This window comes from Macaca mulatta, chromosome 19, assembly GCF_049350105.2.
Source record: "Macaca mulatta isolate MMU2019108-1 chromosome 19, T2T-MMU8v2.0, whole genome shotgun sequence".
NCBI lineage: Eukaryota > Metazoa > Chordata > Mammalia > Primates > Cercopithecidae > Macaca > Macaca mulatta.
Genome location: NC_133424.1, coordinates 19,329,267 through 19,353,068, shown reverse-complemented (window position 1 = coordinate 19,353,068; position 23,802 = coordinate 19,329,267). Strand labels below are relative to the sequence as shown.

The 23,802-nt window shown below is 60.0% G+C and overlaps 2 protein-coding genes across 12 annotated transcripts in view; one reads left to right on the top strand and one right to left on the bottom strand.

Annotated features, from left to right (window-relative positions):
• The first annotated feature begins 5,188 nt into the window (after window positions 1–5,188).
• COMP (cartilage oligomeric matrix protein) lies at window positions 5,189–14,745 on the top strand. Of its 2 annotated transcripts, none has more exons than XM_015123355.3 (19): window positions 5,189–5,381; window positions 5,634–5,719; window positions 5,956–6,007; window positions 6,447–6,619; window positions 7,288–7,425; window positions 7,690–7,764; window positions 7,849–8,007; window positions 8,085–8,189; window positions 8,280–8,387; window positions 9,514–9,673; window positions 10,510–10,628; window positions 10,868–10,920; window positions 11,016–11,197; window positions 11,311–11,489; window positions 11,616–11,664; window positions 12,068–12,264; window positions 12,799–12,971; window positions 14,322–14,461; window positions 14,554–14,745. In XM_015123355.3, exons 1-19 carry the CDS (start codon window positions 5,303–5,305, stop codon window positions 14,598–14,600), a joined length of 2,274 nt encoding a protein of 757 aa, XP_014978841.2. In that variant the 5' UTR covers window positions 5,189–5,302; the 3' UTR covers window positions 14,601–14,745. The 2 variants fall into 2 exon arrangements, with proteins under 2 accessions (XP_014978841.2, XP_077834560.1); XM_077978434.1 differs by having other exon boundaries at window positions 10,510–10,634.
• Window positions 14,746–15,152: 407 nt separating this feature from the next.
• The window catches only part of CRTC1 (CREB regulated transcription coactivator 1), a 98,828-nt gene continuing 90,178 nt past the window's right edge, over window positions 15,153–23,802 (bottom strand). For 7 of the 10 annotated variants that reach the window (XM_028839599.2, XM_028839602.2, XM_028839600.2 and 4 more), the window contains 3 exons: window positions 22,460–22,546; window positions 21,625–21,805; window positions 15,153–20,272 (listed from right to left, as the gene is read on the bottom strand). In XM_028839599.2, the coding sequence (XP_028695432.2) occupies window positions 20,061–20,272; window positions 21,625–21,805; window positions 22,460–22,546 (480 nt within the window). In that variant the 3' untranslated portion in view covers window positions 15,153–20,060. The remainder of the gene's footprint in view (window positions 20,273–21,624; window positions 21,806–22,459; window positions 22,547–23,802) is intronic. The other 3 variants (XM_028839601.2, XM_028839603.2, XM_077978455.1) reach the window with 1 other exon arrangement.

The following is a 23,802-nucleotide window of genomic DNA, read 5'->3' as shown; positions in this document are numbered from 1 at the left end:
CACAAAGGTTGAGTGGCAAGGTTTCAAGCATTTGGCACTTGCTCAAGAAAATTGTAGCCACTATATTTATTGTTGTCTTCTTCCTTTATCGCCATCCAGTAGAACCTGGGATGTAATGGGGTTATGGACAGAGTAAAAGGAAAATGGGGCTGGGTGCAGTGGTGCACATCCGTGATCCCAGCACTTTGGGAGGCCGAGGTGGGAGGATCACTTGAGCCCAGAAGTTGGAGGCTGCAATGAGTGAGCTATAACTGTCACTGTACTCCAGGTTGGGCAACAGAGCAAGACCCTGTTTCAAAAAAAAAAAAAAAAGGAGAATGGGAGAGGAGGTGGCACCTGCCAAAGATCACACGGCCAGTCGGGGGGCGTCTCCTGGACTTCAATGCTCAGAGCCCCCCATCCCACCCCTGCCTTTTGTTCCTTCTAGAGAGATGCCTCCAGTACGTCTCTCCCAGTTCAAGGCAGGCTGAGGATGCAGAGGTGGCCAAGCTGCCCTCCCCTGCTGCCCTGATGAATTCCGCAGACTGGGGGCCTACAGCCGGGCACGCCCAAGGCAGGGCGGCTGCCTTCACAACATACTTTCCTTCTGCATTCACAAAGGCAGGCAACGGGGGCGGGAGGCAGGGAGCCGGGGCGCCCACACGTCTCCTGGCTGAGCAGGCGTCTGCCAGGAAGGGCCCCGGGGCCCCATCATGCAGGCACCCGTCCCTCTTCCCCAGCCTGGCCAGGCTCCTGGAACCACGGGGCCTGGTGTGGGGCTGGCTGGGGCGCCGGCCAGAGGCTCCGGCCAGGAGGTCCTGGGCTGAGAAGACATCTCAGCTAATGAGGGGCTCGGGCCAGCGAATGCTGGATTCTGTTTCTGTGGCAAGGACAGAGAGGGCGGGTGTGAATGACTTGAGGGTCTTGCATGCCTCAGTTCTAATTCTGGCTGTGTGACCTCAGACTGTCTCCTCTCCTCTCTGAGTAACATAGAAATAAGAATGATCCGAGGTGTAAGCGACAGGCATAGGGTGTAAGTTTTTTTGTTTTTGAGACAAGGTCTCGCTCTGTCACCCAGGCTGGAGTGCAGTGACGTGATCTCGGCTCACTGCAACCTCTGCCTCCCGGGTTCAGGCGATTCTCCTGCCTCAGCCTCCCGATTAGCTGGGATTACAGGCACGCGCCACCACGTCCAGCTAATTTTTGTATTTTTAGCAGAGATGGGGTTTCACCACGTTGGCCGGGCTGGTTTCTCAAACTGCTTGCCTCAGTTGATCTGCCCGCCTTGGCCTCCCAAAGTACTGGGATTATAGGTGTGATCCACCAGCCTGGCCCACGGTGTGTAAATTTCATATGGAATAAGCACGCTAGTAGTGCTGGAGCCGGCTGCTGGGCTGAAGGATTTCCCATGGGTCAGCCCATTCAATCCTCTCAATGGTGATCATCCCCATTTTATGGGTGAGAAAACTGAAGCACAGAGAGGTTAAGTGACTTGTCCTAGGTCACACAGTAAGGCCATGCTCACCAATATTTGAACCCAGGCTGTGTGGCCCCCTTCCCTGCCGTATCAAGTACAGAGGTGGCAGGGGTTACTAGGATTAATATAATAATGTTGGCTGGGTGCAGTGGCTGTAATCCCAGGGCTTTGAGAGGCCGAGGAAGGAGGATCCGTTGAGCCCAGGAGTTCGAGACCAGCCTGGGCAACATAGTAAGACCCCCATCTCTATTTTAAAAAAGAAAAAAAAAGTAATGACATTACATTAATTATGAAGAATAGTAATGGCCGGGCACGGTGGCTCACCCCTGTAATCCCAGCACTTTGGGAGGCCAAGGCAGGTGGATCACCTGAGGTCAGGAGTTCGAGACCAGCTGGCCAACATGGTGAAACCTGTCTCTACTAAAAATACAAAAAAAATTAGCTGGGCGTGGTGGCAGGCCCCTGTAATCCCAGCTACTCGGGAGGCTGAAGCAGAGGAATCACTTGAACTCAGGAGGTGGAGGTCGCAGTGAGCCGAGATTGCACCATCACACTCCAGCTGGGCAACAAAAGTGAGACTCTGTCTCAAAAAAAAAAAAAAAAGAATAGTAACGAACACCAATCATAGGGATGCTGTCCCAGCTCACCAAACCCTCCAACCTAACCTTTCTACACCAGTCCAGGCCCCTGGGTGGGAGCCCCTCAGGCTCGGAGGGACAGAGCAAACCGCAGACACTCACAGTCCCCAGGATCAGGGCTAGGCTGGAGGGTTATCCAGAGAATATCAGCAGGGAAGGCTTCCTGGAGGAGGGGGAATTATAGCTGGACCTTGAAGGATGGAGGAGGTTGTACGAGGTGGTGGGAACAGCAGGTACAAAGGCCCAGAAGAACACCTAGAGTGAGTTATTCTGTAATGTGAGACAAGTGTGGTGTGCACAGGAGGAGGGGACTGCCGCCTAGAAGGGGGATTTCAGGGCTGGCGAGATCCAGGAGGCCGGAGTGTGACCCTAGACAGCCCCTCTCCGGGCCTCTGTTGTCCGATCTGGGGACACCCTCAGGAGCTCCGCCTTTATAATTCCCTCCTCCTGGAATGCCCTTCCCTGCAACTCCCCATGGCCCAGGCATGGATAAGGCCATGTGCGTCCAAGCCCCAGCACTGAGACCGGCCTGTGGCAGGGGCCTGGCTTCCATGTGCTCCTGTCCTAGCTGCGTGCAGCATATGCCAGCCCACAGGCCCCGCTGGAGCCGCGGTTTTCCTGAGAATTCTAGCACTGCCGGGAGCGGCCCCCAGGTGTGCTGAGGGCCAAGGAAAACAGGAGGTGAGCTCATGGCCCCAACGCAGGCAGCAGGCAGGGCAGGCGCTATTGAGGGACAGGTTTCACTGGAAATGTTCTGGCTGCGACCGGCTGCTCCCACCCACCCTCCACTTCTAGGCCTGTCTCTCCTCACTCACCCTCTGTGGCTCCCCATTACCCTCAGGAGACTGCTGGAGCCCCACACCACCAGCACTGCCCTTTCACAGCCTCATTTCCTGCTTCTCACTGAGCCCCAAGAGCTTGTCACCTTGAGGTCAGTCCGTCCAACGGGCCAGGTTTGTTCCTGCCTCAGGGCCTTTGCCTATGCTGTTTCCTCTACCCGGAATGCCTTTCTGCTCCCTCTGCCTGGCTGTGTCCTCCTCATCTTGCAGTCCTCAGCTTGGTGGTCCCTCCTCCTCCAGAAGCCCTCCCTAACCCATCCCCTTTCAAATAGATCAATCTCCTGGGGGCTTCTACCATTGTCTGTGTGTCCCCGTCACAGCCATGGGCCCCGTGGGTTCCCCATTTGAAGGAGAGACTGGGTCTGGCTTCTTTAACCTGTGTGCCCATTGCCCAGCACAGGACATGCCACACAACAGTGCTTGATGTTTGTGGAATAATTAATATGTCTGGAAATTTCCCCGCCTCCAAGCTTCACATGCTTCTCTCCACCAAAACTGCCCTCATCTTTTCCCTCTGCTGATCCAAGTCCTCCTTTTCTTTTATGTCTGTTTCCTTGCCACCACCTCCAGGAAGCCCTCAGTGACTTCTCTGGAGGCTCCCCAGAGAACAGATCTGGCTCTGAGTCTAGCTTCACCCCTGCCCTCGGGCAGTGGCCTTAGGCCAGTCGCTTCTCCTCTCTGGGCTTCCATTTCCCTGTCTATAGAATAGAGGCTGTGAGTACTGGAAGGTGGGAGTGGAGAGGGTTAACTGACACCAGGAGGCCAAGGGGTTTTGTAGCTGGCCAGTTAGCGGTCACTTTTATTTTTATTACAGGCTGTTCCTACAGCAGCTGGAGTACAGTTTGGAAGGTATGGCACAGCCTGGACAAACACAAGCCCCGGCCGCCACCCTCGGACCTCCCCTTGCTAGAGCCATTTAACTTACTCCCCTCCAGATAGGAGCCTCACACCCCATTGCACAAATTGGAAAACCAAGTGGGCCTGTCCCCTTGGACAGGAGGCGGGGCAAGATCTTGAACGCTGTCCCCTCCTCCACCAGCTGAGGGACCACGAGGAGGGGAGGGAACACCGGCAATGAGTTGGGTTGGGGGGAGCCATTTGCAGCCCTCCAGTGTTGGAGCCAGAAGCCGGCCTCCTTGGACACAGGCAGGAAAATTGAGAGTCCCCGGTCTCACCTGCCCCTCCCCTGTTTTCCATTCATCATCATGATCATCATTGTTATTAATCATTAATTAATAATTGTTAACTTATTACCTCTATTGTGCAAGGAGGAAACTGAGGCACAGGCATAATTTACTGAGGTGTTTTTTTTTTTTTTTTTTTTTTGAGACAGAGTCTGGCTTTGTCACGCAGGCTGGAGTGCAGTGGCACAATCTCTGTTCACTGCAACCTCCACCTCCCAGATTCAAGCGATTCTCTGTCTTAGCCTCCCGAGTAGCTGGGATTATAGGCACTCGCCACCACGCCCGGGTAATTTTTGTATTTTTAGTAGAGACGGGGTTTCACCATGTTAGCCAGGCTGGTCTCAAACTCCTGACCTCAGGTGATCTGCCTGCCTTGGCCTCCCAAAGTGCTGGGATTACAGGCGTGAGCCACTGCCCCCGGCAATTTACCCAGTTTTGAAGCACATCAGAAGGAATGGAGGGCCAGTCTGATCCATAGTGGGTGGGCCTATTTTTTCAGACACTGGTGACTCTGTTTCCCCAAGTGTGAGCTGAGGGCATGGAGCCTGCCTTGTTTGGCACTGGAACCTGGGTTTGGCATACAGCAAGCACTCAATCAATCAATAAATGAATGAGCTGAATGCTATGGCTAGAGCCTGTAATCCCAGTTATATGGGGAGTATCGCTTGAGGCAGGGAGTTTGAGACTACTAGCCCGCTCTACATAGCCAGACCTGGTCTCTAAAAATTAAAAAAATAATAAAAATAAATTAGCTGGGCTTGGTGGTGCAGGCCTGTAGTCCCAGCTACTTGGGAGACGGAAGCAAGAGGATGCGATATAGCCACACCCCATCACACACATGCATACACACATACATACACATACACATACACATACACACACACACACACAGAGTGAATGAAAGTGGAGGCAGTACCCCCTGACTCCCTGCCTCACCAGCTCTCTCCACAGACCCTGGGACTCAGTTTCCCCTCCATGTTGGATTCAGCTGCAGGAGACTTAGTGGGGCATTCCGGGCGGGGACTTGAAAGCAGGGGCCAGCGCCATCTGTTTACCTTGAGGCTGGACGCTGGGCAGGGCTGTGGTGGGCCGTCCCTGGGGCCGGCCGTGCCTTGGGGATAAATAGGCCCCGCGGGTCTCGTGGGCGGTAGAAAGCGAGCAGACACCCAGCTCCCCGCCACCGCCATGGCCCCCGACACCGCCTGCGTTCTTTTGCTCACCCTGGCTGCCCTCGGCGCGTCCGGACAGAGCCAGATCCCGTCGGGTAAGCCGCATTACCACCCGCGCCGTGCCCGCGGCGCCAAAACGGACTGTGGGACCCGTGAGAGGCCCGGGGTCCAGGCTGTTTGGGGCTCACGGACTGTTAGTAGGGGACGTGCCGGGCGCAGAAAGCAGGTGGCGGGACCGAGACTAGAGGAGCGCAGTGGGGCTTCGGAGGTCCGGGTTCGCTGCGACGGTGGAAGTTGGTGGTGGGGTTCCCCGCCCCATGACCCTCACCAGGTCCCCTTCGCCGCAGGCTCAGACTTGGGCCCGCAGATGCTTCGGGAACTGCAGGAAACCAATGCGGCGCTGCAGGATGTGCGGGAGCTGCTGCGGCAGCAGGTGCGGGGCCCGGGTGCGGGGCAGGGAGTACCAGGGAGCGGAAGGGGGTCTCCGTTCCCAGCAAGGAGAGAGGAGGTGCCCGAGAAGGTGGAGAGGAGCTGGGAAGGGAAGGGGATCGGCAGGTAGGGAGTCTCCGGCGAAAAGAGGCTGTGGAAAGGGAGGCCGGGGTACAGAGAGGGGAGACTCGAGGGACGAGGAGAGGTTGGGACCCCGCTGATTCCACCCCACCCCTGCAGGTCAGGGAGATCACGTTCCTGAAAAACACGGTGATGGAGTGTGACGCGTGCGGTGAGCGCGGCCGGGGCGGGCCGGAGAGAGAAGAGACGGGAGACAGAGACGCAGAGACAAAGACAGAGAGCGAGGGAAAGCTGGGGAGGAAAAGAGATGGAAGGAGATGGAGGCTGTCGGAGAGGTGGAGAGACGAACGGGAATGAGGCGGTAGAAACAGAGACAAAAAGAGACAGAGGCGGTGCGAGAGTTTTGGGGAAGTGAGAGACGCCACGGGGCAGAAAAGCGGGACAGAGACTCAGGGAGAGACCAGGGAGACGCTGCGGGCAGAGCGCGCAGCCTCTGGGGCGGGATCGCGGAGAGCGCAGGACTTCGGGCCGCCTGGGGCGGGGGGTCGGGGGGGAGGGGAAGCCTCCGGACCCGGGGCGTGGCCATGATAGGCTCCGCCCCCCAGGCGAGCCCCCGGTCAGCCCCGCCCCCGTCCCCTCTCCCCCGGCAGGGATGCAGCAGTCAGTGCGCACCGGCCTACCCAGCGTGCGGCCCCTGCTCCACTGCGCGCCCGGCTTCTGCTTCCCTGGCGTGGCCTGCATCCAGACGGAGAGCGGCGCGCGCTGCGGCCCCTGCCCCGCGGGCTTCACGGGCAACGGCTCGCACTGCACCGACGTCAACGAGGTGCGCCGGCCCCGCCACTCCACCGCCCTGACGACCCCCTCTACCGACCCCCAATCTCTCGCCGCCCCGGAGACCCCTTCCTCCACTGGGGGTGCTCGCCCCGACGAGCCTCTCACCTCCGGGGGCGCACGGCCAGACCACCTCCCTACCGCAGGGGGACGCCCACCCCTAGGACCATCCCCGTCACCACCCCGGACGCCCGCTCCCACAACCCCCTCCATAGCTAGTGACGCCCGCCCCGACGACTCCCTCACCGCCGGGGGTGGTCCGCCCCAGCTACCCTCCTCGCCGCAGGGGATCGCCAGTCCCAACGACCCTTCCACAGCCAGGGAACGCACGTCCGGACGACCCCGCCACCGCCGGGCACGCACGCCCCGACGACCCCTGCCCCCCTCTGCTGGGGATGCCCGCCCTCATCCTTCCTCCCCTCGCCCATGAGGGAACAGCCCCCTGGAGGCGCTCTCCTCTCCTCTCCCGGTTGCGCCCTTGCCGTCATCAAGGCAAAGTCGTGTCTGACCCCTGCGACAATTGCTTCCATCTCACGTGGCGAACAGCTCCAAGCACTGGCTTATGGCCCTTGAACTTTCCATCATCCGAGACACTCCGAGGTGCGGCTCCCAGGGCCCAGCTCGAAGCCCTCTGACCCTCTGTGGCCCCTCCTTCCCCAGTGCAACGCCCACCCCTGCTTCCCGCGAGTCCGCTGTATCAACACCAGCCCGGGGTTCCGCTGCGAGGCTTGCCCGCCGGGGTACAGCGGCCCCACCCACGAGGGCGTGGGGCTGGCTTTCGCCAAGGCCAACAAGCAGGTGAGGGGTGTGGGGGTCCCATTCTTGCAGCGAAGGGAAGGGGGCGTCCATTTTGTTTACCAGTAAACTCCTCTTCCAGCCTCTTGCTCTTTTTCCAGCCTCCTTCCAGCGGGAGGGGTGGGGAGAGGAGGGGTCCTCTGCGCCAGGGCTGATCGGTTTGGGGCAGGATGGAGGCGAGAGGCAGGATGCGGAGGAAGCGTGGACGAGGCGGGAGGTCCGGGGGTGTCTGCGTGGGGTGGTGACCTCTGAGTTCCCCTCCCCTAGGTTTGCACGGACATCAACGAGTGTGAGACCGGGCAACATAACTGCGTCCCCAACTCCGTGTGCATCAACACCCGGGTAAGGCCCACTGGGAAGAAAGGATAGCGAGAGGTGGGGCGAGCGGCCAGCGGCCTGCGCTGACCTCCGGCCGCTCGGGCGCAGGGTTCCTTCCAGTGCGGCCCGTGTCAGCCCGGCTTCGTGGGCGACCAGGAGTCCGGCTGCCAGCGGCGCGCACAGCGCTTCTGCCCCGACGGCTCGCCCAGCGAGTGCCACGAGCATGCGGACTGCGTTCTGGAGCGCGATGGCTCGCGGTCGTGCGTGGTGAGTGCGGGCGGGCTGGGCGTGAGGCGGGGTTGGGAGGCGGCCACGCCGGGACTCCCACTTACTCTCTCCCGCAGTGTGCCGTCGGCTGGGCCGGCAACGGGATCCTCTGTGGCCGCGACACTGACCTAGACGGCTTCCCGGACGAGAAGTTGCGTTGCCCAGAGCGCCAGTGCCGTAAGGTGGGTAGGGACGGAGCGGGACTGGGCCGGGCAGGAGGGAGGGCGGGACTTCATGACCACGCCCCTCACACCTGCTGTGCCCGCCCCCAGGACAACTGCGTAACTGTGCCCAACTCAGGGCAGGAGGATGTGGACCGCGATGGCATCGGAGACGCCTGCGACCCGGATGCCGACGGGGATGGGGTCCCCAATGAAAAGGTAGATCTACGGCTTGGCGCGGTGGGTGGCTCACGCCTGTAATCCCAGCACTTTGGGAGGTCGAGACGGGCAGATCACGAGGTCAAGAGATCGAGACCAGCCTGGCCAACATGGTGAAACCCCGTCTCTACTAAAAATACAAAAATTAGCTGGGCGTGGTGGCGCACGCCTATAATCCCAGCTACTCGGGAGGCTGAGGCAGGAGAATCGCTTGAACCCGGGAGGCAGAGGTTACACTGAGCCGAGATCGCACTACTGCACTCCAGCCTAGTGACGGAGCGAGACTCTGTCTTTAAAAAAAGAAGGGCCGGGCGCGGTGGCTCACACCTGTAATCCCAGCACTTTGGGAGGCCGAGGCGGGCGGATCACAAGGTCAGGAGATCGAGACCACAGTGAAACCTCGTCTCTACTAAAAATACAAAAAATTAGCCGGGCGCGGTTGTGGGCGCCTGTAGTCCCAGCTACTCGGGAGGCTGAGGCAGGAGAATGGCGTGAACCCGGGAGGCGGAGCTTGCAGTGAGCCGAGATCGCGCCACTGCACTCCAGCCTGGGCTGGGCGACAGAGCGAGACTCCGTCTCAAAAAAAAAAAATAAATAAAAAAAATAAAAATAAAAAAAGGAAAGAGGCTGGGCGCGGTGGCTCAAGCCTGTAATCCCAGCACTTTGGGAGGCCGAGGCGGGCGGATCACGAGGTCAGGAGATCGAGACCATCCTGGCTAACACAATGAAACCCCGTCTCCACTAAAAATACAAAAAAAAATTAGCCGGGCGTGGTGGCGGCGCCTGTAGTCCCAGCTACTCGGGAGGCTGAGGCAGGAGAATGGCGGGAACCCGGGAGGCGGAGCTTGCAGTGAGCCGAGATCGCGCCACTGCACTCCAGCCTGGGCAACAGAGCGAGACTCCGCCTCAAAAAAAAAAAAAAAGGAAAGAAAAGAAAAAAAGAAAAGGCAGAGCTGTGAGCGGGGCCTAGGGAAGTGGGATGGGGCGTGGCTTGGATGAGGGGCGTGGTCTCCGTGGTCTAGGAGGGGCGAAAGGTTCCCTGCAGAGGAGACCCGACCTCGGAGATTTGGGAATCTGAGGAGTGTGACCTTTGCCCTTCCCGACCTGATCCCACCCTGTCACACAGGACAACTGCCCGCTGGTGCGGAACCCAGACCAGCGCAACACGGACGAGGACAAGTGGGGCGATGCGTGCGACAACTGCCGGACCCAGAAGAACGACGACCAAAAGGACACAGACCAGGACGGCCGGGGCGATGCGTGCGACGACGACATCGACGGCGACCGTGAGCTCGATGGGGGCTGGGGGGCGAGGAGAGGCGGCGGGCACCGAAGGGCGGGATTCGGCTTCGGGACGGGACTTGGTCGGTTTTGGAAGCCGGATGGGGTGAGCTGGACTAGGGCGCCCTGGACCAAAGACCATGGTGGCGCGACAGAAAAATGCAAGCTGGGCTGGGAGGCTGGGAAAAAGGCAGGAGTATTTGGAAGGGAAGGTGGTCCCTGCATCAAATGCCGCAGGCAGGAATTAAGAGTACAGAGATTCGAGCCTGGGGTTTAGGACCTGGGAGGTGACAACTTTACAGATGGGGACATAGGGGCTCAGGGTGGCATACACAGGCACCCAGCTGAGTCACCCCGGGAGTGAGAGCCAGTCCCCCTCTCTGGCCTTTCCTTGGATGGGACCATCCATTCTTAAAGTTCCCGTGGGTGGATGCAGTGGCTCAAGCCTGTAATACCAGCACTTTGGGAGGCTGAGGCGGGTGGATCACGAGGTCAGGAGTTCGAGACCAGCCTGACCAACATGGTGAAACACCGTCTCTACTAAAAATACAAAAAGTAGCTGGGCGTGGTGGTGCACAACTGTAATCCCAGCTACTAGGGAGGCTGAGGCAGGAGAATCACTTGAACCCGCCAGGTGGAGGTTGTGCTGATCTGAGATCGCGCCACTGCACACTCCAACCTGAGTGACACAGTGAGACTGTCTCAAAAAAAAAAAAAAAAAAAAAAAGATCCCATGAAGCTGGGGCTCTGTTCCAGGCCAGCCTCAGGCCTGGCCTCATCCTAATGAAGTCATCCTGGCCTGGTCCCAATCTTGGGACTCTGGTCCCGTGGATTCCCGCAGGGATCCGCAACCAGGCCGACAACTGCCCCAGGATACCCAACTCAGACCAGAAGGACAGTGATGGCGATGGTATAGGGGATGCCTGTGACAACTGTCCCCAGAAGAGCAACCCGGATCAGGTGAGGGCAGGCCAGACTCCAGCTGGGTAAGCCCTCTGGGTGAGCTGCAAGTTGGATTACCCAGCCCACAGCCCAGCTTAGAGCATTTCACACTGCCAGAGAAATGACCTCCCGGTCCCAGCAGTTTGGGGCGGGGGTTTCCTTGGGGTCAGGAGGACTTTGGCTATGCGGCTGGGTTGGGTGGGAGGCTTTCTGATTTCCTCTGTCTGATTGTGGACCCCCGTATGCTGTCCCCGCAGGGGGATGTGGACCACGACTTTGTGGGAGATGCTTGTGACAGCGATCAAGACCAGTAAGGAGGCCACCACCTGGGGTGGGTGTCCGGGTAGCCCTTGACAAAACGCTCTGGAGAGCTCATTGTTTCTGGATCCCACCTATCCACTCTAGGGACGGAGATGGACATCAGGACTCTCGGGACAACTGTCCCACGGTGCCTAACAGTGCCCAGCAGGACTCAGACCACGACGGCCAGGGTGATGCCTGCGACAACGACGACGACAATGACGGAGTCCCTGACAGTCGGGACAACTGCCGGCTGGTGCCCAACCCTGGCCAGGAGGACGCAGACAGTATGGCGGGGGCGGGGCCTGCGGTAGGGGCGGGGCCAGTGGGGCTCCTGGGGCGGGATCTAGGGTGGGAGCGGCCTGACCTGAGCCCACCGAGGGAGTCTCCCACCTCTCAGGGGACGGCGTGGGCGACGTGTGCCAGGGCGACTTTGATGCAGACAAGGTGGTAGACAAGATCGACGTGTGTCCGGAGAACGCTGAAGTCACCCTCACCGACTTCCGGGCCTTCCAGACAGTCGTGCTGGACCCGGAGGGTGACGCGCAGATTGACCCCAACTGGGTGGTGCTCAACCAGGTGGGAGCGGGATCCAAGTGGGAGGTGATGGGACCCTAGAACCCCCATAGTGAGGCCTATGCTGAGGACGGGGTGCCTAGGGCTGTCACGGCCAGCCTGAGGCCCTCCTTTCTTTGACCCCATCAGGGAAGGGAGATCGTGCAGACAATGAACAGCGACCCAGGCCTGGCTGTGGGTGAGAAGCGGCGAGCAGCGCAACCCTGCACGAGCGGGCTCAGGGAGAGGGGCCAGAGAAGGGGGGGGCCGGGGCTGAGGATGGGCGGGGTCAGAGGGGGGCGGGCCCGGACTGAGGAAGGGCGGGGCCAGGTGGGGCGGGGTTATGGGGGAGGGTCCGGGCAAAGGAGGGGCGGGGCCAGAGGCGGGGCGGCCTCGGGAAGGGCGGGGCCGAGTGGAGCTGGACTCTGGTGGGGCGTGGCCAATGGTAGATGAGGGCGTGGCTGAGTCTGGGCTCCGCGAGCGGGGATGGGGCGGGTCTGCAGGGAGATAGGGACCCAGGGGGCAGGTTTGAACTCTGGGTGCCAGGTTCCGGGGGCTGGGGCTGGCTTTCGGAAAGGCCACTGCTCTCTCCCCATCCCTAGGTTACACTGCCTTCAATGGCGTAGACTTCGAGGGCACGTTCCATGTGAACACGGTCACGGATGACGACTATGCGGGTTTCATCTTTGGCTACCAAGACAGCTCCAGCTTCTACGTGGTCATGTGGAAGCAGATGGAGCAAACGTACTGGCAGGCGAACCCCTTCCGTGCTGTGGCCGAACCCGGCATCCAACTCAAGGTGCCAGGGCCGTCCGTGCCTGACCTCTGTGGTTCTCATGCCCTCCCATGCCCCTCTCTACAACCCTTTACAGCCCTTAGAGCCCTCCAGCCTCCCAGCCTCATACTATGGACCTCAGAGCTGTCCCAGTCCTCCTCTGGGCTCCCGCAGTCCCCAAATCCTCCCAGTTCCTTGCACAAGCCCTCCAACATTCTCAAGGTCCCCCAGTCTTCCTATGGACCCTAAACCCTCTCGCAGAGCCCTAAACTTTTCCTTAGTTTCCAAGTCCTTCTGCAGAGCCCCCCAGTCCTCCCAGACCCTGAACCTGTCTACAGACTCCCAAATCCTCTCACGAACCTGCAGGCCACTGCTGCCCCCTGTGACCTATCCATAAGCTGCCATTTGGCCCCTCAAGAAGGCTTCCTTGTGGGTCTCTTATCCGGAACCCTCCTGGCCGCCCACCACCTGCTGCTCCCCACTGTCTCTCCAGGAAGGTGTCTAGGGGGGCTCCGGTGGCCCGTGAGGTCTCTAACCACCTTTCCTGGGTACTGGCAGGCTGTGAAATCTTCCACGGGCCCTGGGGAACAGCTGCGGAACGCACTGTGGCATACAGGAGACACAGACTCCCAGGTGCGGCTGCTGTGGAAGGACCCGCGAAATGTGGGTTGGAAGGACAAGAAGTCCTATCGTTGGTTCCTGCAGCACCGGCCCCAAGTGGGTTACATCAGGTGGGGACTCCACCCCCTGCGGTGGGCTGGGCCGGGGACACGTAGGCCCAGGTGGGAGTCCCCTGGCCAGGCAGGACCTGTGCAACCCTGGTCCCCTTATCTGTACAATAGGAAAGATACAGTGCAGTTAGAATGAACCTATAGGCCAGGCGCGGTGGCTCAAGCCTGTAATTCCAACACTTTGGGAGGCCGAGACGGGCGGATCATGAGGTCAGGAGATCGAGACCATCCTGGCTAAAACGGTGAAACCCCGTCTCTACTAAAAAATACAAAAAACTAGCCGGGCGTGGTGGCGGGCGCCTGTAGTCCCAGCTACTCGGGAGGCTGAGGCAGGAGAATGGCGTAAACCCGGGAAGCGGAGCTTGCAGTGAGCTGAGATCCGGCCACTGCACTCCAGCCTGGGCGACAGAGCGAGACTCCGTCTCAAAGAAAAAAAAAAAAAAAGAATGAACCTATGCTGGTCCAGGCGTGGTGGCTCACACCTGTAACCCCATCACTTTGGAAAGCCAAGGTGGGAGGATTGCTTGAGCCCAGGAGTTCGAGGCCAGCCTGGGTAACCTGTCCCTACAAAAAAGAAAAAATTTAGGGCAGGTGCAGTGGCTCATGCCTGTAATCTCAGCACTTTGGGAGGCCGAGGCGGGTGGATCACCTGAGGTCAGGAGTTTGAGACCAGCCTGGCCAACATGTTGAAACCCCGTCTCTACTAAAAATACAAAAATTAGCTAGGCGTGGTGGTGGGGGCCTGTCATCCCAGCTACTCAGGAGGCTGAGGCAGGAGAATTGCTTGAACCTGGGAGGCGGAAGTTGCAGTGGGCCAAGATCGTGCCATTGCACTCCAGCATGGGTGACAAGAGTGAGACTCTGTCTCAAAAAAAAAAAAAAAAAAAAAAAAAAGCAGCCAGGTATGCTTGCACATGCCCATGGCCCCAGCTACTAGGGAGGCTGAGGTCACTTGAGTCTAGGAGTTAAGGTGGCAGTAATTGCACCACTGCACTCCAGCCTGAGTGACAGAGCGAAATCCTGGCAAGGACACAGCACACGGTGTGTATCCAGCTAGAAATGGGGCCTCACCCAGTCCGTTTCTCAGTCTCTATTCCATGCTGCTAGCAAGCCCAGGTGCTCTGTTTAGCACCAACTATGTCCAGGGCCCTTGATGGTGTTTAGCACCACTATGTCCAGGGCTCTGTTTAGCACCAACTATGTCCAGGAAACTGAGGCCCAGGGCAGAGGCCTCACCTGCTCCCAGTGCAGCCCAGTCAGGGGTACCCATCTTCCAGGGCTGGCCACTGAAGCTCTGAGAGGGAAGGGCCTAGCCCAGGTCCCCCACCCCTCACCATGTCTGACCCTCAGGGTGCGATTCTATGAGGGTCCTGAGCTGGTGGCCGACAGCAACGTGGTCTTGGACACAACCATGCGGGGTGGCCGCCTGGGGGTCTTCTGTTTCTCCCAGGAGAACATCATCTGGGCCAACCTGCGTTACCGCTGCAATGGTGAGCCGAGGGCCGGCGGGGCGCAGGTGGGGAGTCTGCACACAGGCCCTGCTGGCCTTCTCAGCCCTCATCCGCTTGCTCTTTCCCTGCAGACACCATTCCAGAGGACTATGAGACCCATCAGCTGCGGCGAGCCTAGGGACCAGGGTGGGGACCCACCGCCGGATGACAGCAACCCTCACTGTGGCTGGATGGGGGCTCTGCACCCATCCCCAAGGGGTGGCCGTCCTGAGGGGGAAGCGAGAAGGGCTCAGAGAGGACAAAATAAAGTGTGCGTGTGGGGAGTGGCGGCTGTGGTTTTTGCTGTGGCGAGACAGTAGGGATGGGCCTCTGAGGGAGGGTCAGGCCAGGGGACCCCAAACCCAGGCCTCAGTGCTGCAGCTGCTGCTGAGTGCCAGTGGCCTGCCAGGGACTGTCCAACTGTGATTTGGGGTTTGGGGACGACCCACCACCTCATGGTCACAGGCCTGGATGCCAGCCATGGAAGAGCTGAGACCCCTGATACGGTGTCCGCCCCAGGATTCTAGGGGGCAGGTTTGCAGTCACCCCAGCTTTGGGGACCCCTTCCCTTGCTTGGTCTGGGGTGTGTGTGTGTTCGGAAGGGCCGAGGCACCTGCCAGGTGCACCTGCCACGCCCATGTGTCATCCCTGAGGGAGGAGGGAGGGGCTCAGATAAAAGAGGAAGAGCCAGTGACGAAAACGTTGGATTTTTATTACGTTTCATTACAAAGGATGCAAAGGTACAAAGACAAAAGCGGCCACGCCAGAGGATGGGGCAGGGACGGCCGAGTGTGCCCTGAGCCGCCTGCCCCCGCCCGCTGTGGCCGCCCACAATCATGGCCCACGGGATGTCCGTGGCAGAGTATACATGCTGGGGTTGGGGGAGAGCCAGCCTGGGCACAGAGGGGCACAGGCGGGAACAGGGCTCGGACTGGCGGGTTTGCATATATCAGTGGGGCCGCCCAGCCCCTCGGGGGCAGTTTCCTACTCAGGGGCATGGCAGGGCCAGTGGACTTTGGCTGCCAAAGCCCTCCTTCCCCAGGCCTGCTGGCCAAGGCCATGGCTAAGTCCCCTTGTCCCTGATGGGCAGGAGGTCAGAAGTGCTTGATGGCTGGGCTGGGCAAAGGTTGCCCCCAAATTCCAGAACACTTCAAGATGGGGGCCACCCCTGGACCCCAACACATGCCACCTGTCCCTGGCTTCTGGGGATGGGGTGCTGGCCAGGAGCCCAGAAGGTGGACAGAGCCTCTGGAATCATCAAAGCCAGCACCCCAAGGCCCAGCCCCTGCCCCCCATCCTGCCCAGGAGGAGCCAGGGCCCTGAGACCTGCAGGTCTGAGAAAGTGACAGGAGAGAAACTGAGGCTCGGGTCACGAGGCACTCGTTCCTGCCCCACCCATGCCCTTTGGAGCTCCCCAGCACCCAGGCCTGGGGGTACAACTTACTCCACCTCCTGCTCCCAGGGGAGAACAGTGTCTGTGGCCAGTGGGGGTGGGTGGACACCTGTGCCACACGGAAGGGTATGGGGTGCCTGACCCCTGCCTGGTCAGGACCCTGGAAGGCCAAGGGCCACAGGGAACAGGACACTCAGGTGGAGCTGGCTGCGGAACATCCCAGGGACCAAATCACACGCCGCAAGACCCCCCAGGAAATGGAGGCCCCTGGTCCATGGCGAATGGGGATAGAGAGAGACCCAGGTGTCCATGTAGCCCAGGCAGGCATCCCAGGGTGAGGGGCCGAGTCTTGCCCCTGCTCTTAGGCTGTGTAGGGAAGGCTCTGGCGCCCGCACACCCTGACCCAGAGCACCACACGCAGGTGACGGGCCAGGCCCAGGGGCACATCTGTGCCATCGGCTTTGTGGCCCTTGTTCTGAGAGCCCTTGCGTCCCACCCCCACAGGGAGGGCCCCTCGGCCTCTGAGATGGCTCCATCAGGACCCAGTGAAGGTGACGGGAGCTGCTGTTTTCAGGGCGAGGCGACAGAGGACCCCTGAATACTGCTGGACCTCACTCTGCCAGTCTATCCCTGGTTGGAGGGCTCCTTGGAAATACAGAAAACTCAGGAAGCAGATCGCAGCCTGAGTTTGGAAGGATGTTTGGTTAAAAAACAGCTCAAGGCCCACCTAACAGGGGCACCAGAGCCCCCTCTAGGGACAGGTCCCACTGAGCCTGATCAGGCCTGGGATGCTGGGCAGAAGAGGCTCACACCTGTAGCCCCAGAACTTTGGGAGGCCGAGGAGGGAGGATTGCTTGAGCCCAGGAGTCCAAGACCAGCCTGGGCAACACAGCAAGACCCCATCTCTAAAAAAATAAAAATAGAAGCCACCCTGCCTTGCCCCCCATGGGCCTGTCCCACCTGACTGGGCTCAGGCAAGGTCCCAGCTCACAGCCCCCAAGCTTGACATCCAAGCCCCAGCAGGAGGGATGGATGGACATGGGAGGCCCTCCTGGCTAAGGGTCCTCCTGTGAGCTCGGCCCCCTGAAGAAATCAGGCCAAAGACACCAATGCCAACACTCTCCTACCCAGAGCCGAAAACGCACAAGCAGGGCCCTGACGGGGGCAAAGAACCCTCTTCTCTGGAGGACACAGAGAGAGGCTGAGCTCGGGCTATACCCTCTGCCTGCCAGACTCGCCACCCTGGGGAGTGACCTCAGCGAAACAGGCAGGTGGGGATGCCATGCTCTCAGGAGGGAGAGCCCTGGCCAAACTTCACCGTAGGGGACTGGTGTGCCCAGTGGAGGGTCTGCGGAAGCCATGAGCACACGGGTGGGTGGGGAGAGCAGCCTCTGACTCAGCGTAGACCAAGCACACAGGCGGCAGGTCAATGTACATGCCGTAGCCCCCCACATGGGCCTGCCCCTCAGGAAGTGGCTCATCAAATCACAGTATTTTCACATCACAAAGCAAAAGGTTGATTTCCTTAAGCTGTCTTTTTTCAGAAAGTCTTGGCAATTCAAGAATATGTAGTAGTGATATTTAAAAAAAAAAAAAAACACACGTACACACACACAAAAGGCCATGGGAGGCCCGCCCAGGTCCAGGAGGGGCATGAACCCTTTTGGAACGCGGGGATGCCTGGCTGCTGGCTCCTGGCTGGGCCCTGGGGACCTGAATGGGCCCCACTTTCCCTGGCAAGCTTGGACCTTGGTCCACCAGGTTCTCATTGGAAAAAGAACTCCATAACGGATCAAGGTTGTCACGTTAACACAATGTCACTGTGAATCTGGCTTCACGATGCTGGAAATGGGCCACGGGCCTGGGACGCTCCGAGGTGGGCATCCCTCCTCTCCTATCTGTCTACACCAAAGACCAGGGGACAAGTAGTGGTGCCCACTGGAGGCTGGACAGACGGGGAATGAGGGCTGATGAGGTTTCCTAGCGTGGTCCTCAAGGCCTTGTTTTGAAAACCGCATCCAGGCGGGTTGCTTGTAATTTTATTAAGGCCATTTTTTAAAAAGTCCCACATACAAGTTTAATGGTAATCAAACTCCCCTATGTACATGTAGTTTTTCTTAAAAAAAAAAAAAAAAAAGTCCCCGCTGTCTGCCCCCAGCCTCCGTCATGGTAAGAGAAAGTGACCTTGACCTGGACAGACCGACACTCTGCCCCCGCCATACCTTGGAACAAGACGGCAGCAGGAGCAACATGACCAGGAAGCCTTCTCCTATGAGTGGCCACTTGGCTGCTCAGACACATGCCAAAGGCGTTGCCGGGGAAAGAGAGGGAGGGATAGTCGCTAGGATCAAACCCAGCTCTCGAGGACAGAAGCCAGGGTGCCCAGGACCCCAGTGAAAGCGGCGGCCATAACACCACAAATAAACGGACTCAACAGAAGGCGCTGGCCTGGCAGGCAGGAGCGAGCGAGAGCTGCAATGCAGTTTTGGGGGGATCAGAACAGCGGTTCCTATTCCAAGGAGAACAGCAGAAAACAAAGCTAACCCGGATGCCTCCTTCACAGGGCCCGTGGTATGGAGGGTTCAGGACGGCTCCCAAGGACCCTGTCACCCTGGTCTTGGAGGTGCTCCTGAAACTAAAACGCACACTGCTGTGTGTCTCCAAGTCCACCTGACATGACCCTGAGCTGCCAAGAAGGGGTGGCCGGCAGACCACACTGCCCAAAAGAGGGGGCATGGGCTGGGAGCCAGAGGGTCGGGCGGGGAGGGGATGAAATGCCAGCTCCACCCAGGTTCTCAGGGAGGACCGTGCTCATCTTGGGGACCCTCGCTCCCTGCCAGTCCCCCACACTCTTGGAGCAGAGAGGTCTCAGCTGCCACTGGTCGTGGCGTCTTCACACACACACTCTAAGGACTAGCAGGCACCTCTGGGAGAGGCCAGCAGGGCTGGGTCTTCGAGAGACCATCAATAAAAGGCGAGGCCCCTTCCCGGAAGTCTGTTATGTGGCCCTGGCAGAGGCACCTCTGCCTACCATGAGCTCCTGACAAGTCCCTGCCCGCCAACCAGCCCTTTCGTTTTGAGATAACTTGGGGTGAAACCCAAAAGCTGGACACACTGCTTAGACTCAGGCGGGTGACGGGCTGCTTTGGGGCGCGTGGCCTCCATTTCCAGTTAGCTTAAAAAATAGGTAAAGTTGGATTTCTGAAATAAAAACATGCTCTCAGGCAAGTGTTGGCTTAAAAAGTTAAGCCACTCATCTACAACCAAAATGTAAATAGAAACTAAAAGGAAAACAAAACACACAATGAAACTCCCCTGGCCACCTCTCCCTGTACCTTAAATTAACAGCATCTATGACAGGACCGGTGACCACAGTGCGGGACAGGAGGGGCCACGGGTTGTAAAGCCCCAAGAGGTAACCCCTGTCTCGGCGTGCGACCCCTCACGGGGCCTTCCGGTCACTTCCCGGCAAAGGTGGCCACCAGTGGGCCTGCCTGGGGTGAGGCAGGGCTTGGAGGGGATGGAGACAGGGCGAGGAGGGTCGTGCGGGGTCCGCCGCCCTGCATGCTCTGTCCACTTTGCGCCTGCCCTGGTGGACACCAGGGCTCTGTGTGTGCTCAGAAATATAAAAGACAGCCGTCAAAATAGTGTTTATTTCACTTTGCGTCTGCCCCGCGCTCTGGCGCCTCCTCCCTGGGGCGGCGTGGGGCTCACTCTCTACCTGACCACGGGCTGGGGATGGCGGATGGGTCGGGGGACCAGGAACTGAGGAAGGCAGTGAGAGCTGGACAAACAGTCGGAAAATGCGCCACGGCCCACAGCCCTGGTGGACCATGCGTGCCCCTCCCCTGAGCCTGCCTGCCACGCCGGGAGCTGATACTTCCCGCATCTTACAGGGGACGGCTCAGGCCCCGGGGGCTGGGGGCGAGGGAGCCAGTGCAGGGAGGGTCTGCAGGGGTGGGGGGCTCACGGCCTCCGATCCCAGCCCAGCCCCGGGCAGGCAGGTGGGTGGATGGCCCAGCTCGCGGCCTCGCGATTGGGCTTCGCGGGAGGTGGACAACCGGGGGCGGGCTGGCGGGGGGCGCTTGGCGGCATTGCAAGCTCAGAATCACAAGCTCGGCCGTTGGCGAGGGACGGAGCGTGGCCGTCCCCGGGCTGGGGAGGCGCCGTCGGGATGGCTGAGCGGCAGGGTGCCGGCGTGCCCGCTCACAGGCGGTCCATCCGGAAGGTGTCCTCGGTGGCTGGGTCGGCCAGAACCATGTCGGGGTCGTTGAGCATGTGCAGTCCGTCGAGGGTCAGGGGGTCGATCTTGAGTTCGTCCAGGGGAAACTGGCTGTCGGAGTCAAAGCTGACGTCGCCGACCCCGGCCAGAGAGCTGGTCAGTTCTTTAGAGAGGCTGGGGGGGGACTCTCCTGTCACTGGGGGGTGGGGTGGGGACAAAAGGCACTGCTTAGCCTTGGCTCCATCGCTCGCATCCATGGGTTGGACCAGGCATGCCTGCTGGGCAACTCTGTCCCCTGGGTATGCTGGCAATGTCTGGGGACATTCTGGCTGTCATGATTGGGGAAGGGGACGCTACTGGCACACGAGATGCTGCTCAGCACTCTACAGTGCCTGGACCCCAGACACCAGTCTGGCCCCAGATGTCAGGAGCACCAAGGAGAAGCCTCGGGCCAAGGGCTGTGTCACTGACACACGTCAGTGTGACCTGGTGGGGACAGGAACCTCCCTGGCTCTGCCATGAGGTCTCCTCGGCATGAGTCACTGAGAAGTAGGCTGGGGTGACTGAGTGGACCCAGCTGCTGCTAGGGCTGGTGGGAATTCTCGGTTCCCCACAAAGACCCGGGTTCAAACCTAGGCTTCCACCTGTACTCAGTTTCCAGGTCTGAGAAATGGGTCTGAAAGGCCCTGTCTTTCTGGGCTGTTGAGGCCATTGCGGGGGTGAGATTCTCAGATTCTTCTCCTGAGTCCGAGGCTGGCACGTCCACCCTTGAATTTCTTGCCAACTGCTTCCTACACCCGCGGGGTGGGAACGAGGTGCTGGATTCTGCACTCAGAGCCCAGGCCACAGTGGGTGGCACTAAATACGGACACTTCCGGTTTGGAAGAGGCCAGTGAGGACTGCTCGGGGGGTTGGGAGGCATCACCCTCAATCCAGCAGCCCTGGCTCATAAGGGAATCACCTTCTTTAGCAGGGAGACCAGCTCTGGGTGGCCATAGGAAGGTCTGGGTTCTGTGCTAGATGGAGTCGGGTCTTCCTGACATGTGCCATGCAGGATGGGGCTGGCTCGTCCCCAGGAGCCCAGGCGCCGGCTCAGACTGCTTGGGTGCGGTTGTCACGGTGCATCACGGCCCTGACCTGTTAGCTGGCTGCCCGGGCTGGGCTCACCAGGCAGGGCCCACCCCACGGCCGTCCCTGACCCTGGTGCACATTCAGGTCCGGGGCCTGGGCAGTGGACATTGTGTACCCGACTGCTTGACCTTTACCCAGGCTGCGCGGCCACACAGGAGGCTGCCGAGAGGCGAGAGTGACCATCTCTGTCCTATGCACGGGACATCTGGTCCAGGGGTGTCTCCCTGGCCTGGCCCGAAGCCCAGGAATGAGTCAAATTTGGGGGAGAGGGAGTGTGGCCTCCTCGGGCCCCCACCAAGCTTGGGTCATAGCCCTGGTCCTGTCAACCCTCATGCTGCGGGGCAGCAGTCTCTGGCTGTCTCCGCATGGGCTGAGGCCCCTCGGGGCGCCGCACACCTGCCCCCGGCCTGGCCTCACCTGTGAGGATGATGTTGGGGATGCCACTGTGGCTGGCGTATCCCAGCTGCTGCGAGTCCGGCAGGCTCCCGTGGCTGCCCGTGAGGCCCATCATGGCCGCCTGCGAGTAGTTGAGTGTGGAGCCGGGGCTGTACAGGCTGCTGGAGCTGATGGCGTTCTCCATCATGTTGAACTGCTCCAGCTGGGAAGGGAGGCACACCAGGCTGTGAGGGCCACCACGGGCCTGCCTGGTTGGCCACCCCAGGCCCCTGGCTGCTGTGGCTGGCCTGCCCACAGCTGGGGACGATGTCCCTGCAGGATGCCCGGCACCCAGGCTGCCAAGCACGAGCCCCGCTCCGCCCGCCACCTGGGGCCTCCCCGCCACCCTGGAGGCTGGCTGGATGAATGGATGAATGGATGAGCAAGTGAGTGAGCAGCTCCAGGCTGCCACCAAGCCCCCTGGATGTCCCCGATCCTGGCCTCCACGAAAAGCCAGCAAAACCTCCCGGCAAACCCGCGTGCACAGTCCATGCCTAGGCGCCGCGTCCATAGCCACGGTCCCATCCCTGTCTGGCCCGGCGTTCGCTGCCTGCCCCTCCTCACCCTCTGCCCTTGGCCTCCACTCTGTGGGCAGGCACAGATGCCAGGGGAGACAGCGCTAGGCCACCCCTGCCGGGGACTCAGCCTCTGTAGCCTGCAGATGGGACAGGGTGGGGACCAAGGGGCAAAGCTGTGGGGCAGGCAGGGGCCCCCCGAGCATGCGCAGCTCTGACTCGCAAGGCCCAGGTCCCAGCAAGGGTCCCAGCGAGCATCTGTCCTGGGCACCAGCCAACTGGCGGCCTGGGCGCCCGCTCACCTGGTGGGACAGAGCATTGGCCTGCCTGGCTGCCATCTGCTGCTCATAGTACGCGTCCCCAAACACGCTGCCCAGTGTGGAAGTGTGCTGCAGACAGAAGAGAGGCCTGCTGTGGTCACGGCCCAAGGCCAGGCAGGAAGTCGGCACCTCCCAAGCCCAGCTGGAAGACAAGAGGCCTCTGGAACCTCCCAGATGGTGCCTGGGATGGCAGAAGGCTATGATGCTTATTTTAGGGTTCCAGAAGTACCCCCCAATCCTGGATGACTTTTTTCCACCACCTGATCCTGGGAGGCCTCTGCACCCCGAAACCCCCTTCCCAAGGCCCCATCCCCATCTCCTCTCCTCAAGCCGGGCTAAGGGAGCCTCCATTTCCATCATAGGGAAGTTGGGGGCCACAGGGATGAGGAACTCCCACCCAACAGGCCCCAGAGGAGAACCTGTCACCAGGGCCAAGGCAGGAAGTGCCCAGACGTTACATTCAGGACCGAAAGTGCACTTGGTGACTCCTGACAGGAGACAAAGGACAGGATGCAGGCCACGTACATGGACAGGATGGGCGTGCAGAGCCAGCCACCAGCTGAGAGAGCACAGGACAGGCACAGGGAGAGCCCCTGCCCAGGGCTGCCGGCCTGCAGGACCTGGAGCCCTACTCCTGCTATCCAAGGCCAGCAGGGCTCTCAGAGGCAGGGGGACAGGGGCTGTCCCTGTGACAGGAGCAGGGGGCTAGCGGAACTTACAGGTGGTGGAGACGCTAGAAAGGAGGCACCCGGAGCCCCTGCCCAAGAGATGGTGGGATGAGGCCTGGGTGGGGTGTGGAGGCGAGGAGACGGTGGCTGTGGACGAGGCCTCGGGAGCCGCAGCTGCAGTGTGACCTTGCGGCTGCAGGAGGCCTGGCAGCATCCCAGGGGCTGGGAGCTCTGGCTGGTATCCCCAGGAAGCCACTGTCCCCCAGCCATTCTCAGAGCTACAGCATAAGGCATGTGCCCTTCAAGGCATCCAGGTGAATGTCTCTATAGACCCAAGGCCCTGGCCCTCTCCCCTGGAGCTCCCCATCTGAGCTTTGCTCTAGAGCGATCTCCTTCGTTCCAGGAAGATCCCAACGCCTTAGCTTCTGGCCTCAATCCCAGAGAGGGGCCGGCCATAAACCCACCGGCTGCTCCTGGTGGTCAGTGGGCAGACAGCAGAGACAAACATGCTCATCCTGGGGCAAGAGGGCTTGTGAGGTTGGACATCCCACTCAAACGCCAGGGAAGAGGTAAAAAGGTAAGCCAAGGAAGGGAAGGCCAACCCACGTGGCAAAAATGCTATCTTGGCCCTAAAAATCAACGGTTTCGGGTTTTGGA

Coding starts and splice junctions, on each gene's coding strand:
- COMP (XM_077978434.1), top strand. CDS start 5,303: ATGGCCCCCGACACCGCCTGCGTTCTTTTGCTCACCCTGGCTGCCCTC. Junction 8,008..8,084: donor ATGGCTCGCGGTCGTGCGTG/GTGAGTGCGGGC, acceptor TCTCTCCCGCAG/TGTGCCGTCGGCTGGGCCGG. Junction 11,490..11,615: donor ACTGGGTGGTGCTCAACCAG/GTGGGAGCGGGA, acceptor TGACCCCATCAG/GGAAGGGAGATCGTGCAGAC.